At 28.2% G+C, this 19,929-nt stretch overlaps 1 protein-coding gene across 3 annotated transcripts; it reads right to left on the reverse strand.

The window, feature by feature from the left end:
* Positions 1-2,963: 2,963 nt before the first annotated feature.
* On the reverse strand, positions 2,964-8,977 carry LOC109186921 (putative pentatricopeptide repeat-containing protein At5g08310, mitochondrial). 3 transcript variants are annotated; one of them, XM_019337113.1, is made up of 4 exons: positions 8,713-8,977; positions 4,131-6,924; positions 3,355-3,724; positions 2,964-3,249 (listed from the first exon to the last, which is right to left on the reverse strand). In XM_019337113.1, exon 2 carries the CDS (start codon positions 6,861-6,863, stop codon positions 4,275-4,277), a length of 2,589 nt encoding a protein of 862 aa, XP_019192658.1. In that variant the 5' UTR covers positions 6,864-6,924; positions 8,713-8,977; the 3' UTR covers positions 2,964-3,249; positions 3,355-3,724; positions 4,131-4,274. The 3 variants fall into 3 exon arrangements, with proteins under 3 accessions (XP_019192658.1, XP_019192656.1, XP_019192657.1); XM_019337111.1 differs by having other exon boundaries at positions 4,131-6,926; positions 8,703-8,977; XM_019337112.1 differs by lacking the exon at positions 8,713-8,977 and adding an exon at positions 7,532-7,700.
* Positions 8,978-19,929: the final 10,952 nt, after the last annotated feature.

The raw sequence follows: 19,929 nt of genomic DNA on the forward strand, positions 1-19,929 counted from the left end.
CGGTTCGATTCGGTACTAAACCATTCGGGTTACAAAGTCTCGAACCATTCGGTTTTCTATTACTAGTTCGGTTCGGATAAACCGAACCGAAGTGCCCACCCCTACTTCAGTTTATCCAAGCATGGGTCCATGCATACACACACAAAAAAAAAAAAAAAAAAATAAATAAATAAACATAATTTTGCAGTAATAAAAGCCTAAAAAAACATATCACTTACCATTTGCCCAAAAACCCATGTTGAATTTTTTCTATGGAAAAATTCATGAAAAAAATCACAAATGTGATTGCTCTTAAATGTCTCTCCTACAAATAATAATAATAATAATAATAATAATAATAATAATAATAATAATAATAATAATAATAATAATAATAATAATAATAATAATAATAATAATAATAATAATAATAATATAATAATAATAATAATAATAATAATAATTATTATTATTATTATTATTATTATTATTAATTACACAGAAATATTAGTGTCACATTAAAAGTTTTAGTGCCATATTTTATTTCTTTCAATCTAATTTTTCTTGTGTGAAACAAACAATTTAACATTATAATGTTAAACGTTGTAACTTGAGTTATAAAAATAAAAATAATATAATCTAAGCACAACGTGTTAAAACTTATATTTTGAATTGTGAATCTTAAAATAACAATATTTAATGCATAATTTACTTGCTGTCAAACTTATATTTTGAAAAATTAATTTGTCATCAAACTCAAAAGAGACAGGTCCAAACATGTGATGTGAAAAAGGGGCTTGTTGTAGAAGTGAGTTACATTGGCAGTTAGAAATGTCACAAGGCCGGTTCAAGTGCCATAATATATATGATATTGAGAATTTAATTTAAGAATAATGTTTTTTTGAAAACATTTAAGAATAATGTTGACTTCTCATAAATTTACCTTCTAACTTCTAAGTTTATCTGCTTACATAGTCACATGACAAATACAATTTTTTATTTTATGAATTGGTTCACCCTACAAGAAATTAACAATAAAATCTTGAAATCTAAAAACTAATAAGTGAGTTATATCCTTTATTTATGTTCATTTTTTTTGTTATTTTTTTATACATTATGTTATAAGAATTGTATTATATACATTATGTTATTTTTCCTGGTCGTGGTGTGACTAGCAATGAAGTGATGGACGGAACTGTCCCCCCACCCCCCACCAACCATGGTCTTGGCGACCTGGGTGGTAAGAGGAAAGGATAGAGAGGGACACGTGGTTGGCAGAGCTAAGGTACGAAGGAGGATCGTACACTTGTCACAAGATGTAGGGATCTTAGGCACTATAAATAGGTTGTGTGGCCTCCTCCTTGGGCATCTGAGCATTGCAAGCCTCCTAGCCTGGTGGTGTTTGGTCCTGACTCTTAACTTTCAACACAAATATTTGGGTTTGATTTCTAGCAAGTTTAATATTATTTCTAGTCCATCACTTGCGCTATAGTGCTCATTATTCATTTATTCTTTTGGCTGCAATTTTGGGTTGTTATCTCGGGACTATTGTACATATTTTTTTTACGTTTAGTGCCCCAAGTAATAAAATTACTATTTTTCAATCTTTATTTTGTACTTCTATTATTGATTTATGATAAATTTAATCTCCAAAAAACCATCAGAAACAATTAAAATGATGCAAAGGAACATTTTGATAAATTAAGTATTTATCAAAACAAAATGAACATTCACCTACCAAAAAAAAAAAAAAAAAAAACACACACACACACAGACACAGAGTAAAGTTGAAATATATTGTGTGCTATAATATCCAATCACTTGTGTAGCACAGAAACAAGAAAACCAGTATTGTTGTGCACTCTCATCTTTTAAGAGAAGTCAGGAGTTCCAACTCCTTCTCGTATGAAAAAATTAATCTCGCCAACACTTTGCTCCTTAATTGGACCAGCCTGATGCAAATAAAGATTAGTTTGAGTATGGTACGAGTTTAAAATTAGGATCTACTCAGAACATTTCGTGATCTAACAAAAAAAAAAAAAACAAGAAAACATGTAAATATAAAATTTATATATAGGTATATTTTTTTAAATATTATTTTCTTAGATTTAATTAAAAATATTATTTTTTCAAAAAAAAATTATATTAATAAATAAAAATAATGCACTAAATTCAAACTCCAAAATATTAATAATGACTCCTACTTAGCTCATGTAAAGATAGGTAGACAAAAGAGAATGATGCAATTGGTTATATAGGTCTTAAGATTAGAAAACTTTTTTAGTATTAATTTAGAATTTCCATATTTTGAAAGGAAAAAGGGGATTTAAAAAGTCAAACATAGCTTATCTACTTCCTCCTTGCTAACTACAAATCATTTTCTTAGTATTTTAGGCAAAACTTGAAGCCCAAAGATCTAAATGAAGTAGATAAGATTAACATTTGATATTCTATGGTTTTAAACTAAGAATATGACAGTCTAATATAGTCTAAGAATGCAACATGATAAAGTATCATTTATTCAATAAAATTCCAAACAGAAAGATGACACTTGGACCACCAATTATAGTATTATACCATGTCACATAATCTTTAGCCACTGATTGAACATCCGTAAGGTACAAAATGGAATGCATGAACATAAGAGAAAGCCAACTCATCAAAAAATTTAAAAATAAAGTAAAAATGAAAATCAAGAATGCAACATCATCACACTAATAAAACAAAAAAAACAAAAAAAAAAAAAAAAAAAAAAGAAATTATCTGCCTGCACGGGCTTAGTTTACTGGTTCAGTAGGTAGTATTTGGGAGAAAAAACTTTCCCTCCTCGTAGCGATAATATGCTCAAAGTGGACAGATCCTTTGTACGCACCAGAAAAAATATTATCCACTAGAGCTATTAAGATATGCATTTGTTTACGAAAAGCAGATACCATGTTATTGCAAATGACATCAGAAAACATAGCAGCAATGGTCCAATGGAATGATCAAACAGCTTTTAATCATTAAACTCCACAATCCAAAACATCTTAAAGGGAACACACTTGCCCTTGCAATCATAGTCAAGTCATTCAGGATTTAGTTGTCATGTCAAAACGTAGATGTATGTTAATAAGAATCCAGGGTAAAAAGCTAATAACTAAACAAACAAAATTCTGTGGACCTATTCTTGAAAAGATTCGATACCAATTCATTATATTGATGTCAATCTTAGAAAAAAGACGTCTCATTTCCTTTCTTGTCACCACCAATCTCAAAATGCTTGCACCTCTGCACAACCAAATTGCACCAATCCAATTGAAATCATCAAATATAGACAAATGCAAACCAGCAAGATATGAAAAAGTACAAAGCTTAGGAATTCTAACAACTAACCTTGATTGCATGTTGTGAAACATGTTTGCAGCCTCGGTGCTGCAACCTCAACACAATCTTCTTGGTTGTTTTTGCCGGGTTTAGAGGAGGTAGATAAAAGCATCATTAGCCGTGAAACTGCATTGCACTAAACCAATTCTCAATATTTCCTCATTTCTTGCACTAAACGAATTTTCAACATTTCCCCAATTCTAGAGATAATAGATTAGAAAAGCTTCATATTATACTTTCTTGTGGAATGCGATCATAACACTTCCCCTGAGTAGCAAGGCTATCTTTCCCCTTCTTGTATTGGGTGACCTTGTGCAAGGTGCGCTTTCCAACACTCCTTGGATTTGCAGTATGTCTTCTTCGTTTTTGGAACATTCACCTGTAAGATCAGGCAACCAATCAGTCTCTTACACAGCACATAACAAATAATTGCATGCAAAAAAATAAACAAAGAGAAAATGCATAACTCAGTAATTAGTATGAACAAAAACAGCCTTTGTGATTGGACAATTTGTAATCCCTGAACAATTCTAAGTCTTCCATATAATAATAATAATAAATAAATAAATAAATAATAGTAATATAAATAAGTAATAGTAATAATAATTGCATTGTAGAGTCCATGCTTTTGCACTATAAATTCAAAATTCTAAACCCCAAAAAAGTGCATTATAGAAGATTGAAGATGGAACATGGTACAACCCCTTAAACACATGCTAAAAAGAACTAGAAGGAAGTTTCCGTATCCAAGATAATAAAAAGAATAGCAGACAGCTCACAGTTACCTGCCTCTAAAAATGGCACCGGAATTTGTTCTGCTTTGTGCAAAGGCTTCTGCTTACAAAGCAATAATAGAAGTGAATGCTACTTCTGATAAACTCAAATCTCCAACATGTGATGTAAGCTGATATTACACCCTTCCAATGAGGTCATTCGGTGATGTTAAGTCCATATCCAGTTTCTGAAATACGGAGATGTTCAGGGATGTGGCCATCTTCAATTAGAGTTTTTACATCTGATGAAGTCCTTGGATCAGTGAACATGGTTAGTATTGCATCTTTAAGAACTGAATGGTACTTGTCACTTAAACCGGGGAAAATGTCCTTCTGGACCATCCTTCGTAATAAGGCATAAGCTGCACTTGGATTTGATTTGGATATAAAAGCATTAATTAGGACTATATAGATGAAAACATCAGGCTCCATATCCTTCTCTTCCATTTCCTGTAAATAAACCAGAGCATCATCTGGTTTGCTACACTTGCAAAGCCCATTAATGATAGCCATAAAAGAAATCCTATTTGGAAAGCACCTTTTGCTCTCCATTTCAACCCAAAGCTTCATAGCATCATCTGGTTTTCCAGCATTGCAAAACCCATCTATTAAAGTAGTGTAAGTAATGACATTTGGTTCCTGCTCTTTTTCAACCATCCTCGAGAAAATTAGGATAGCTTGATCAATACAACCATTTTTACACCATCCATCAATGAGTAAGTTGTAAGTTACGACTGAAGGAACAAGCCCTTTATCCAACATCTCATTCAAAAGATCCTGGGCTTCCAGTACTCTTTCAGTTTTACATAGCCCCTTTACTATAACATTATAAGCAACCACATCAGGGCAATAACCACGCGCACAAATTTCTCTGAAAAGCTCCATAGCTTTATCCATGTGCTGAATTTTCAGGAGGCCATCTATGGCCGCTGAATAAGCAACCACATCAGGGAGGAAGCCTTCTCTAACCATTTCAGCGAGGAAATTACATGATATGACTGCTTTCCCATCTTGGCAAAGTGTCTTAATAAGCAATGTGTAGTTTTTTATCCAAGGCTCATGACCATTCACACGCATTTCCCTCACCATACCAAGAGCCTGTTCAACATCCCCTTGCCTACATAAGCATCTAAAAATGGAATTGTATGTAAAATGAGTTGGCTTGAATCCTGATTCGTTCATTTCAATCAGAAGCCTACGGCATTCACCCAAGCGATCCAAACTGCTTAGACAATCAATTAAAGTATTATACAGTAGCACACTGCGTTTACAACCAAATTGATCCATATCTCGAAAGAGGACAAGAGCCATATCTAATTTATCAGACTTGCACAATCCATCAATAACAGTTTCAAAAGACAAGGTATCAGGGTGAAAAGTTTCCTTCATCAAGAAAAGTTTATCATCATAAAAATCACAGTCATACTCCATTCCCATTGTTGCTCGAAGTAGATGATAAGCTTTATCAGTAGAACCTTTATTAATTAAACCTTTTAGAACAGAATTGTAGATCAGAATCTTTGCTTTCAAATCCAACTTCAGATTCCTCATCTTCAGCAACTGGATCATATCGCTCTCTTCAGGAACACAAGATAAGAGCTCAGAAATAATTTTAACATCAGGGTTTAGACCAGATTCATTCATGACTCTGAATAACTGCAAAGCTTTCTCGGTCTCCTTATTCCGGCATAACCCTCCTATTAAAGCACCATAAATCGCAATATCTGGGGAAAATCCCAGGTTCCGCATTTTATCCAATAGTAGCAATGCCTTGTCCATTTTGCCAGCCTTCACAAAGCCATGAACCAAGATGCAAAATGTCTTTTCACCTATGTTAATATTAAGTTCTTCCATCCTCTCAATCAACTCGAATGCCCTGCCTACCTCTCCCCACTTGGTAAATGACACCATCAAGATACAGAGTACATGGGCATCTACCCATCCCTTCTCGTGCATCTGATTGAAAATGTTCAAAGCATTTCCAAACTTCCCTGCATTGCAGTAACAATGTAAAACTGGAGTCAAAGCATATTTATCCAACACCCATCCATAGTCCTGCATCTCAGTCAACCTCAACTCTATCATAGCAACATCACTGGACTTCGAGATGACCTCCAACAAGCAGCCATAAGTGTACTTATTTGGGATGCAAAGACCCAACCTTTTCAACTGATCAAACAACATATTAGCCTCCTTAACAAGCCCTTGATTACCCAAACACCTCAGAAAGAAACCCAATGCCCCAGGACTCATATAACATCCAGATTTAACTAACTTGCCAGCCAAGATTCTCAATGGGTCATTTTGTCGAGCACGTGAAAGGATTTCGGCCATGGCATTGAAAGTGTAACAATTATGGTTATACCCCTGTTGATTTGAGGCCCAGTCAAAGAAAATTTGGGAAATTCTCCAACTCCTGAGGCTTTTCAGAACCGATTCAACAATCTTAGGAGTGAGCTTTGATCCCAAGTCCAAGAGTTGTTGATTTTCCGAGGCGATGGGATGCTTTGTGAATATTGAAATGAGGGTATCAACAGTATTGAAATGTTCTGGACGGAGAAAATTATGGGAATTGGTGCAAATGGGTCGCAAGAGTCGAGTCAAAGAAGCGCTTTGGTTGAGTTGCACAATGAGTAGCTGCTTTGTTGTTACTTTGAAGACAAGGAAATGTGTCCTTCGGGTTCTGTATAGTGCAGCCATTGAAAACTCTACAGTGTTTTGGAGAGGATCGGCTTTTCTGCGCATTCAGGAATGTAATGGCAGTCTTTGCTTTACTCTTATATGAAAGAAATCCATTTACTGTTTTCTATAAGAGAAAATATAGACAATAAAAGGATTAGACTTCATAAGATATAAAGTACAACTATTTACAGAAAATAGAGATCCTGCCAATGTTGTCAAGCACTACTCTGTAATTTAAATAAATTCAACTTAACACAAGTCTAAAATAATGATTGTAAGATTGCTAGGCACTTAGGAGAATCAAACAGCTCCAAACAACAGAATAACAGTAACTGGCTTTTATCTATCAAACCATAGCACTTTCTAACATTCAGAAAGCACAATAAATTCAAAATTCTACAGAAAAACTCAGACTTTAAAAATCTAAAAGAAAATGGAGAAGATACTTATGACAAACCAATATACATAGATATACAACTCATTATTTATTTCGTAAATTTCTCAAAATGGAAAGATAAAAAATTTCATTTCTCCCTGTACGTCGGAGAATTACTAAACCAATTAAGGACAGATCTCACCTGCATTTTTTCTGTAATTAATATTTTAAAAATAAATTAAAATGAATTGGTCAACAAAATAGAATGTTGAAAATTTCAAATAAAAGCATAACGAAGGAAGGAATAGAGATTGATTGGGAACCATGGTTGCCGAGTTAAACGTTAGAAAAACACTTGTCTCTAAGCTGAGGCTGCGCAAATTAGCGTTGGCCATGAAGCAGGGAATATATAGGGGCATATTCCCTGAACCCAAACTAACACCCTCCCTGGCTTCGGAGGAAATATTTTCCCCATCCCCACATCCGTGGGGATTTCCTGGGGGTTCCCAGAGAAATCCGATGGGGATGGCTATTCCCCTCAGGGAATCCCTGTCCCACATTTCAGTATATATTATACTCCGTACATAAAAGGGACAAGTAACATTACATGAAAGTTGAAAACAGCATTTGATCAAAGCCTAAAAGGAATTGAATGCAGGTGTTGGTATCATTCCATTTAAAAGTCAAGAGTGTTATCCAAATTGCAAGTATCAGATTAATAACATAGCTATGAAAGAAACTTACAAATTACATATCTGCATCACTGAATTAAAGAATTTTGAACAATAGGGTCAGAAAGTAAAGATCTTTAAAAATCAAAACGGTTCAACTACAAACTACATAGTGTCCATTGAATTGTTGATTAAAAATTCAAACCCACTGCTGATCTAACAAACCATCAGAAACCACTCGCAATTAAAAATCCTCAATTCAGTCAATCGACTAACAACTATTGCAGTTCACATGTTGTCATTTTAGTATATAATGTACCCACTGCTTGCTGCAACAACTTCTCATCTCAGCGAATTTATAATCCTCTGCTGTAAAAGTAACATTATATGCACTAAAGCCAAATATACATTAACTAAATATTCACTTCTCATCTAAGGCAAATGGGTCTTTTTAAGATAGATAGTGGAACCTAAGAAGGATGGTTGGTGGGGAAAATGGATGCTGATGTTACTCGGGCTCATTGTATAAATACACAAAGCACATTTAACCAATTCAGTCTGGCATTATAATGCCAGAGCCAATTAAACAAAAAACCTGAGTTCGAATTATATGCTCATTATACACAAAAAATCAGAAATTTTAAAATTAAATCAGCTAAATTCAGAACTATATTAACATTATATCCGAAAATCAGAAAAAAAAAATATCAAGAAAAATCAGCAAAATTAAGAACAAAAGAAATGTACACATCATTATATAAATACACATTCGAAAAACAGAAAATGTCGAGAAAAATATACAAACATTCAAAAATTAGAAAAATTCAAGAAAATTCAGCGAAAATAGGAGAAAAAACCTGAATGCCTCCAGAATTTCTAAGGTTTTCCAGCAGTCTCCTCTAGCCGGTGGCCATATAGCTAAGGCGCTGGCCGCCGGTGGTGGTCTTCCGCCTGGAGGTCTCCTCTCGCAGCCTCGGAAAACTTACTTGCTGCCTCGGTGAGCCGTCACTGGCGAGGCTGGCTGCGTCGATGGCGGTGGGCGCTGAAGGAGTGAAGTTTAGTGTGGCGGCGACGCCGCGTGGCGCTGTGTGAAGGAAGTGCTGATTGCTGAACTCTGAAAGTCAGCCGGTAAAGCTTACATTATGGGTTGGGCCTCATAATCTTTCCTGCACTTGTAATTTGAGGCCCAATAAAGATATCTCAAAACAAATTATATCATGGACCAGAGTCCATAAAATTATAGAGCGTTATGTCAAGGACCTGGGTCCACCTTGTAAGGTAGATCCAGGTCCAAAATGACGCAATTTAAGCGTGTGAAAATAGTAATGTTGTTAGTGGCATTGTTTTCGTAATTAATGATATTTTTTTTAATTATTGAAAACATCTCAACGAGTGAATATTCAGTTTTGTAATTGTGAATATAGAGTTTTGCAATTGTGAATATTGAGTTCTGTAATTTTATATATTGAGATCTAAAATTGTGAATATTCAGTTCTAAATTTGTGAATATAGAGTTAAAAAAATTGTGAATATAGAAGAACGAATTCTAAAGACAAACAGCAAGGAAAGAAACAATTCTTTTTTAAAATTCAAACGGCGTCTTTGTGAAGCATAATTTTCCATAAAATTATGAGTCTCTTGACTATAGCAAAATTACTACTTTGATCCCGAGTTCACGGATATCTAACAGTAAAATAAACGGAGGACCAAATTGATTAACATTTTTAAATTCGTGGACTTAATTGGTCACGAAAAATTATCAAGCACTAAATTAATAATTTTACAAATAATCGAGGGACCACTTTGATAATAAATTCTAATTCTAAGATTTGTATTCTTGTGAATTGTTGGCACAATAGTATGTAGTAGCTTAAACATTATTCATATATTTTACTTATTCCTTCTATGTCTCACTTGCTATAATTCAAAAATTTATGCATAAAGAGTTCAGTTAAAAACTAAATGAGCCACACTTAAACTATCCGGCCTATGATAAAGAGTTATATGCTCTTCATGAGGATTAGCTTAGTGCATTGAGACTTGAGAGGAGTTACCAAGTTTGTAATTCATATTAACCATGAAACCTTAAAATATTTATGGGAAAATGGCACTTTTTCCCCCTATGTTATATACTTATAGCACTTTTTCCCCCTCAATTATTTAAGTGGCTCTTTTTCCCCCTGAAATGTTAAATGGACATATTTACCCTTAAAATAAATATTTCATTTATTTTTATTCTCCAATAAATTATTACTGTAATTTGGTTCAAACCAGATACTATGGTAACCAAACCAAAATATTCCAATTACAATTTATAATCAAAACGCGATATTTAGAGTTTATTAAAATCACGAACTGGAATGGTCGGTTCATGTTCCAAACTGAAAAAATAAAATACATTTATAGTTGAATTTAAACTATTTTAAAATAAAAAATAAAATTTTAAAATAAAGACGGTTCAAAATCGCGAACGGGATCCGGAACTGCCGGTTCATGATCCAGTTTTTTTTTTTATTCTTAAATTTAATAAATTGAAATCCAAATATTGAGTTCTAAATCTGAATCATAACTGAAAACTTTTAATTCGATTGCTATAGTGTCTGGTTCAGTTCGAACCGAACCGTGGTAATCGCTACATATACGCAATAATTTGTTGGAGAAGTAAAATAAATAAAATGTTTACTTTAAGGGTAGAAATGTCAATTTAATATATTAGGGGAGAAAACCACCACTTTTAAAATAATTGAGGGGGCTAATGTGCTTACATAAATAATTGAGGGGGAAAAAGTGCTATAAGTATATAACATAGGGGGAAAAAGTGCCATTTTCCCAATATTTATTAATTTACTCGGTTAAAGCAAGCTCAATAGGTGTCATCCTAAATAGGTGGAATTGTGACTATAAGCAAACTCAATAGGTGTCATCCTAAATAGGTGGAATTGTGACTATAAGCAAGCTCAATAGGTGTCATCCTAAATAGGTGGAATTGTGACTATAAGCAAGCTCAATAGGTGTAAACCGAGCAAGCTCGATGACACCTATTGAGCTTGCTTTAACCGAGCAAATTAATAAATATAAATAAATAAATAAATAATATATATATATATATATATATAAAGTAAAATCCTCTTATTTCATTTTTCTCGCTCAAATTTTTGTAGTAAAATTTATTTGGTAACGAAATGTAAAATAGAAATTAATTAAAATATATTAATTGATAATATTGTTTCCATATATATTCATGTATTAACTTAATTGGTAAATCTATTAATTGGTAATATATTTTTCTTATATTCATTTATTTATATTGAGTAATTATATATAGAGATATAGATATGTATATTAACATACAATTGTTACGGTTTCAATGTTTATTCTTGCCCAGGATATTTCTCCATTGAAGACTTGCAGAGCTATTAGATTACAATCGGTGGCACTTATATGAAGTCCCATAGAGAAAAGAGAGTGATTTCATAAAAGCTAGAGAGTGCATGTTTCACGATCAAGAGGTATTTTTTTTTTCAATTTTGTTTTGTTTTTTTTTTTACGACTCCAATGTTTATCCTTGCCCATGATATTTCTCCATTGAAGACTTTCAGAGCTATTAGATGGTGATTGGTGTGCACCTATATGAAGTCCCATAGAGAAAGGGGAGTGATTCCATAAAATCTAGAGAGTACATATTTCACGATCAAATGGAATTTTTTTTTTTCGATTTTGCTTTTTTCTTGAACTCGTGTTGTATGTGAAATTGAAAAAAAGATGCATTACAAAGTTGTTTCTTGTACTACAAAAATAAATTGCAAAATTAGACTTTTCTTTTTTACTCCATTGTAGGGAACTTCATGCTCGTATACCAAGGGAGCATGTTGGTAAGTACTGTAAGCTTTTCAAAGAATGAAAAGTTTATGCTATTAAAAGTTTTATGGTGATAAGTAATTTCTATATTTACAAAAAATGCACTCATTATTTTATGTTGTAATTCAACTACGCTACTTTGGTTAAAGAATAAAAAAATGACAACTTTTCTAGACAAATTTATTTATTGAAATCATTTTAATCTTTGAAGTCTGTAGATGATAAACAGTTCGTTGGTAAGTTTCATTTACAATTTTAATCTACATCTGATTTTTTTTTTATTAACATGTTTGACGTTATTGGTAGGGTCGTTGAGATATACTCCCCATTGGATAAGATCATTGCAGGGAAGCCTTCTTAACTTACTTATTTTCTAATTGTACGTGGATACAAAGTAAATAATCTAATTTTGTTATTTTTATTGTATTTTGTATATGTATTTTTTTATTAAGTAGTTTATTTGTTTATAGGGACAATCAATTGAAGGCTACAGTGTGAGATCTACATATACCAAGAGTTGAAATCTTTTTTTAATTCTGGCCTTGCAAATCCTATGGTTGTTCTTATGCAATTGTGTAGAGTTAAGAATGATATGAAGAGTTAATCTAAACACAAGTGTTTTAATTTTTCTTTATATTTGAAAGTGTTTGAATAAGTACAAGTAATGAATGTTCTTTTTTATTAGCCGGTTATGTCAAGATATATAACTCTTGATACACAGCTCCTTTTCAATGAGGATTTCCAGAGTTTTGTGATTTTCTGGAAAGGTAAATTTATTATGTCTTAATCATTATCATAATGTTTTTATCATTTATTTTTGTACATATTTTGTTTATGATTGTCATTTTTGTGTTTTTAGTTTATGTGTTGATTAGACCCATCTAAGAAACATTATTCATATTTATGAGATGATTGAGGTAAACAGTAGCAATAAAACTTTTTTTTTTTTAATTGATGCAGAGGCATCAAACTTTCTAATAATCTTTTGCCAATTTTTTAAATGATTTATTAGTATAAATTGTCACACTTTAAAATGTATTTTTTTTAATGTTAATAATTAAATTAGCTTAAAATAATACATTAAAATCCAAAGGATAAGCAAAGTATAAAATAAAGCAAAAGTTGTACAGGTTTGCAAAGTGATGGAGCATTGTAATAGTCTTAGTGCATCCAAATAAAGACATCATTTAACTTATTATTTCTTTCTTATCTCACATTAAAGGTTCAATACTGCAGATATATATATAAAGTATTAGTAATAACATTGGTATTGCTAAATGTGTATATAACTAATTATTTATTGATTTAGGATCAAAGAGTGTCCTATATGATCTTAAAGCTCAAATTTTACTTCCAGATATATTATAAATAATCAACCTACATCAGTACTATCTTATCTTCATATGAACAAAACTCACCATCCTTGAAGTGGTGAAAACAACTAAGAGCCCCTCACTACAATTTTTCTCTCTGTAATCACAGTTTCTTTCATATAACTTAAAAAAATAAACGCTTCACATATAATGGTAAATGGAATTATAAGAGTTACTGAACAATTTGGTCCCTCAATTATTAGCGAACTGTCAATGTAGCCCCTCAATTGCTTTTTCATCGATTTGGCCCCTGAAAACAATTGTTTTTAGTCGATTTAGTCCCCCACGCTGTCTTTCGTCTAGAGAACATTTCTAAATATGGAAAATAATTTTATATACAAAATTGACCATCTAAAAAATTTTGAAAAATAATTTTATAAACTTTAAAGAACCTTTCTAAATTTGAAAAATAATTTTATATACTAAATTGACCCCCTGAAAAATTTTGAAAAATAATTTTATTAATTCTAAAGAATCTTTCCAAATATAGAAACTATTTTGATATACAAAGTTGACCCCCTTGAAAATTTTTAAAAATAATTTTAGTAACTCTAAAGAACCTTTCTAAATATAGAAACTATTTTGATATACAAAATTGACCCCCTTTAAAATTTTTAAAAATAATTTTATTAACTCTAAAGAACCATTCTAAATTTGGAAAATAATGTTATATACTAAATTGACCCACTGAAAAATTTTAAAAAATAATTTTATAAACTATAAGGATCATTTCAAAATATAGAAACTATTTTGATATACAAAGTTGACCCCCTTTAAAATTTTTAAAAATAATTTTATTAATTCTAAAGAAACTTTCTAAATATAGAAACTATTTTGATATACAAAATTGACCCCCTTAAAAATTTTTAAAAATAATTTTATTAACTCTAAAGAACCTTTCTAAATATGGAAAATTATTTCATATACTAAATTTATCCCGTGAAAAATTTTAAAAAATAATTTTTTAAACTCAAGAGGTCCTTTCTAAATATGGAAAATAATTTCATATACTAAATTGACCCCCTTTAAAATTTTAAAAAATAATTTTATAAATTCTAGCTAACCTTTCTAAATATAGAAACTATTTTGATATAAAAAATTTACCCTCTTTAAAATTTAAAAAAATAATTTTAATAACTCTAAAGAAACTTTCTAGATTTGGAAAATAATTTTATACACTAAATTGACCCCCTTTAAAATTTGTAAATATAATTTTATAAATTCTAAAGAACCTTTCTAAATATAGAAACTACTTTGATATACAAAATTGACCCCATTAAATATTTTTAAAAATAATTTTATTAACTCTAAAGAACCTTTCTAAATATGGAAAATTATTTCATATACTAAATTTACCATCTAAAAAATTTTAAAAAATAATTTTATAAACTCAAAATAACCTTTATAAATATGGAAAATAATTTCATATACTAAATTGACCGCTTGAAAATTTTGAAAAATTATTTTATAAACTCTAGAGAACCTTTCCAAATATAGAAACTATAGTGATATACAAAATTGACCCCCTTTAAAATTTTTAAAAATAATTTTATTAACTCCAAAAAACCTTTCTAAATATAGAAACAATTTCGATATACAAAATTGACCCACTTTAAAATTTTTAAAAATAATTTTATTAACTCTAAAATACCTTTCTAAATTTAGAAAATAATGTTATATACTAAATTGACCCACTGAAAACTTTTGAAAAATAATTTTATAAACTCTAGCGATCCTTTCTAAATTAAGAAACTATTTTGATATACAAAATTGACCCCCTTTAAATTTTTTAAAAATAATTTTATTAATTCTAAAGAACCTTTCTAAATATAGAAACTATTTTGATATAAAAAATTGACCCTATTAAAAATTTTTAAAAATAATTTTATTAACTCTAAAGAACCTTTCTAAATATGGAAATTTATTTAATATACTAAATGGCTTGAAAAAATTTAAAAAAATAATTTTTTAAACTCAAGATGTCCTTTCTAAATACGGAAAATAATTTCATATACTAAATTGAACCCCTTTAAAATTTTGAAAAATAATTTTGTAAACTCTAGCTAACCCTTCTAAATATAGAAACTATTTGGATATATACAAAATTGACCCCCTTTAAAATTTTAAAAAATAATTTTATTAACTCTAAAGAACCTTTTTAAATTTGGAAAATAATTTTATATACTAAATTGACCCCCTTTAAAATTTTGAAAAGTAATTTTATAAACTCTAGAGAACCTTTCTAAATATAGAAACTATTTGATAGACAAAATTGACCCCATTAAAAAATTTTAAAAATAATTTTATTAAATCTAAAGTACCTTTCTAAATATAGAAAATTATTTCATATACTAAATTTATCCCCTGAAAAATTATATATAAAAAAAAATTTATAAACTCAAGAGAACCTATCTAAATTTGGGAAATAATTTCATATATTAAATTGACCCCCTTAAAAATTTTGAAAAATAATTTTATAAACTCTAGAGAACCTTTTCAGATATAGAAACTATTTTGATATACAAAATTGACCCCCTTTAAAATTTTTAAAATAATTTTATTAACTCCAAAGAACCTTTCTAAATATAGAAACTATATTGATATACATAATTGACCCCCTTTAAAATTTAAAAAATAATTTTATTAACTCTAAAAAACCTTTCTTAAATTGGAAAATAATTTTATATACTAAATAGACCCTCGTTAAAATTTTGAAAAATAATTTTTTAAACTCTAAAGAACCTTTCTAAATATAGAAATTATTTTGATAGACAAAATGGACCCCCTTAATAAATTTTAAAAATAATTTTATTAACTTTAAAAAACCTTTCTAAATATGGAAAATAATTTCATATACTAAATTTACCCCCTGAAAAATTTTAAAAAATAATTTTATAAACTCAAGAGAACCTTTCAACATATGGATAATAATTTCATATACTAAATTGACCCTCTTTAAAATGTTGAAAAATAATCATTTAAACTCTAGAGAACCTTTCTAAATATGTAAAAAAAAATTCATATACAAAATTACCCCCTTTAAAATGTTTTAAAATAATTTTATTAACTCTAATGAACCTTTCTAAATATAGAAACTATTTTGGTATACAAAATTGACCCCCTTTAAAATTTTAAAAAATAATTTTATTAACTCTAAAGAACCTTTCTAAATTTTGAAAATAATTTCATATACTAAATTGACACCCTGAAAAATTTTGAAAAATAATTTTATAAACTCTAGGGATCCTTTCTAAATATAGAAACTATTTTGATATACAAAATTAACCCCCTTTAAAATTTTTTAAAATAATTTTATTAATTCTGAAGAACCTTTCTAAATATACAAACTATTTTGATATACAAAATTGACTCCGTTGAAAATTTTTAAAAATAATTTTATTAACTTTAAAGAATCTTTCTAAATAACGAAAAATTATTTAATATACAAATTTACCCCGTGAAAAATTTTAGAAAATAATTTTATAAATTCAACAGAACCTTTCTAAATATGGAAAATAATTTCATATACTAAATTGACCCCATTTAAAATTTTGAAAAATAATTTTATAAACTCTAGAGAACCTTTCTAAAATATAGAAACAATTTTGATATACAAAATTGACCCACTTTGAAATTTTTTAAAATAATTTTATTAACTCTAAAAAACCTTTCTAAATTTGGAAAATAATGTTATATACTAAATTGACCCACAAAAAAATTTTGAAAAATAATTTTATAAACTCTTGCGATCCTTTCTAAATAAAGAAACTATTTTGATATACAAAATTGACCCCCTTTAAAATTTTTAAAAATAGTTTTATTAATTCTTAAGAACCTTTCTAAATATAGAAACTATTTTGATATACAAAATTGACCCCATTAAAAATTTTTAAAAATAATTTTACTAACTCTAAAGAACCTTTCTAAATATGGAAAATTATAAAACTTTGAAAAATAATTTTATAAAATCTAGAGAACCTTTCTAAATATAGTAACAATTTTGATATACAAAATTGACCCCCTTTAAAATTTTTAAAAATAATTTTATTAACTCTAAAGAACCTTTCTAAATATAGAAACTATTTTGATATACAAAATTGACCCCCTTTAAAATTAAAAAAAAATAATTTTATTAACTATAAAAGACCTTTCTAAATTTGGAAAATAATTTTATATACTAATTTGACACCATGAAAAATTTTGAAAATTAATTTTATAAACTATAGGGATCCTTTCTAAATATTGAAACTATTTTGATATACAAAATTGACCCCCTTTAAAACTTTAAAAAATAATTCTATTAACTCTAAAGAACCTTTCAAAATTTGGAAAATAATTTTATATACTAAATTACCCCCCTTACAAATTTTTAAAAATAATTTTATTAACTCTAAAGTACCTTTCTAAATATGGAAAATTAATTCATATATTAAATTTACAACCTGAAAAATTTTAAAAAATAATTTTTTTAAACTTAAGAGTTCCTTTCTAGATATGAAAAATAATTTCATATACTAAATTGACCCCCTTTAAAATTTTGTAAAAATTTTTTATAAACTATAGAGATCCTTTCTAAATATAGAAATCATTTTGATATACAAAATTGACCCCCTTAAAAATTTTTAAAAATAATTTTATTACCTCTAAAGAACCTTTCTAAATATGAAAAATTATTTCATATATTAAATTTACCCCCTGAAAATTTTTAAAAAATAATTTTTTTAAACTCAAGAGGTCTTTTCTAATTATGAAAAATAATTTCATATACAAAATTGACCCCCTTTAAAACTTTGAAAAATAATTTTATAAACTCTAGAGAACCTTTCTAAATATAGTAACAATTTTGATATACAAAATTGACCCCCTTTAAAATGAGTAAATACCCAAAATGGTCCCTCGACTATAGCTAAATTCACAAATTGGTCCTCGTCTTTCAATTTCAACCAATTAAGTCCTTAACTTTGTAATTTTGACACGATTTGATCCTCCATCTATTTGACCATTTTGGGTATTTACTCCTTTAAAATTTTTAATAATAATTTTATTAACTCTAAAGAAACTTTCAAAACATAGAAACTATTTTGATATACAAAATTGACCCCCTTTAAAATTAAAAAAAATAATTTTCTTAACCCTAAAAAACCTTTCTAAATTTAGAAAATAATTTTATATACTAAATTTACCCCCTGAAAAATTTTGAAAAATAATTTTATAAACTCTAGGGATCCTTTCTAAATATAGAAACTATTTTGATATACAAAATTGATTCCCTATAAAACTTTAAAAAATAATTTTATTAACTCTAAAGAACCATTCAAAATTTGGAAAATAATTTTATATACTAGATTAACCCGCTTAAAAATTTTTAAAAATAATTTTATTAACTCTAAAGAATCATTCTAAATATGCAAAATTAATTCATATATTAAATTTACCCCCTGAAAAATTCTAAAAAATAATTTTTTAAACTCAAGAGGTCCTTTCGAAATATGGAAAATAATTATTTATACTAAATTGACCCCTTTAAAATTTTGAAAAATAATTTTTTAAACTCTAGCTAACCTTTCTAAATATAGAAACTATTTTGATATACAAAATTGACCTCCTTTAAAATTTTAAAAAATAATTTTATTAACACTAAAAAACCTTTCTAAATTTGGAAAATAATTTTATATATTAAATTGACCCCATTTAAAATTTTGAAAAATAATTTTATAAACTCTAGACAACATTTCTAAATATAGAAACTATTTTGATAGACAAAATTGACCCCCTTAAAAAATTTTAAAAATAATTTTATTAACTCTAAAGAACATTTCTAAATATTAAAAATTATTTCATATACTAAATTTACCCCCTGAAAAATTTTAAAAAATAATTTTATAAACTCAAGAAAATCTATCTATATATGGAAAATAATTTCATATACAAAATTGACCCCCTTTAAAATTTTGAAAAATAATTTTATAAATTCTAGAGAACCTTTCCGAATATAGAAACTATTTTTATATACAAAATTGACCCCCTTTAAAATTTTGAAAAATAATTTTATTAACTCTAAATAACCTTTCTAAATATAGAAATTATTTTGATATACAAAATTGACCCCCTTTAAAATTTTAAAAATAATTTTATTAACTCTAAAGAACTTTTCTTATATTAGAAAATAATTTTATATACTAAATTTTCCAACTTTAATATTTTAAAAAAAATTTTTATAAACTCTAGAGAACCTTTCTAAATATATAAACTATTTTGATAGACAAAATTGACCCCCTTAACAAATTTTAAAAATAATATTATTAACTCTAAAGAACTTTTCTAAATATGGAAAATTATTTCATATACTAAATTTACCCCTTGAAAATTTTTAAAAAATAATTTTATAAACTCAAGAGAACCTTTCTAAATATGAAAAATAATTTCATATACTAAATTGACCCCCTTTAAAATTTTGAAAAATAATTTTATAAAATCAAGAGAACCTTTCCAAATATAGAAACTATTTTGATATATAAAATTGACCCCCTTTAAAAATTTTAAAAATAATTTTATTAACTCTAAAGAACCTTTCTAAATATAGAAACTACTTTGATATACAAAATTGACACCCTTTAAAATTTTAAAAATAATTTTATTAACTCTAAAGAACCTTTCTAAAATTGAAAAATAATTTTATATACTAAATTGACCCACTTTAAATATTTTGAAAAATAATTTTATAAACTCTAAAGAACATTTCTAAATATAGAAACTATTTTCATATACAAAATTGACTCCCTTAAAAATGTTTAAAAATAATTTTATTAACTCTAAAGAACCTTTCTAAATATGGAAAATTATTTAATATA

Source organism: Ipomoea nil, unplaced genomic scaffold (genome assembly GCF_001879475.1).
Source record: "Ipomoea nil cultivar Tokyo-kokei standard unplaced genomic scaffold, Asagao_1.1 scaffold1407, whole genome shotgun sequence".
NCBI lineage: Eukaryota > Viridiplantae > Streptophyta > Magnoliopsida > Solanales > Convolvulaceae > Ipomoea > Ipomoea nil.

Bases quoted from the DNA above. Each gene is read 5' to 3' on its own strand.
- LOC109186921 (XM_019337113.1), bottom strand. From the start codon at position 6,863: ATGCGCAGAAAAGCCGATCCTCTCCAAAACACTGTAGAGTTTTCAATG.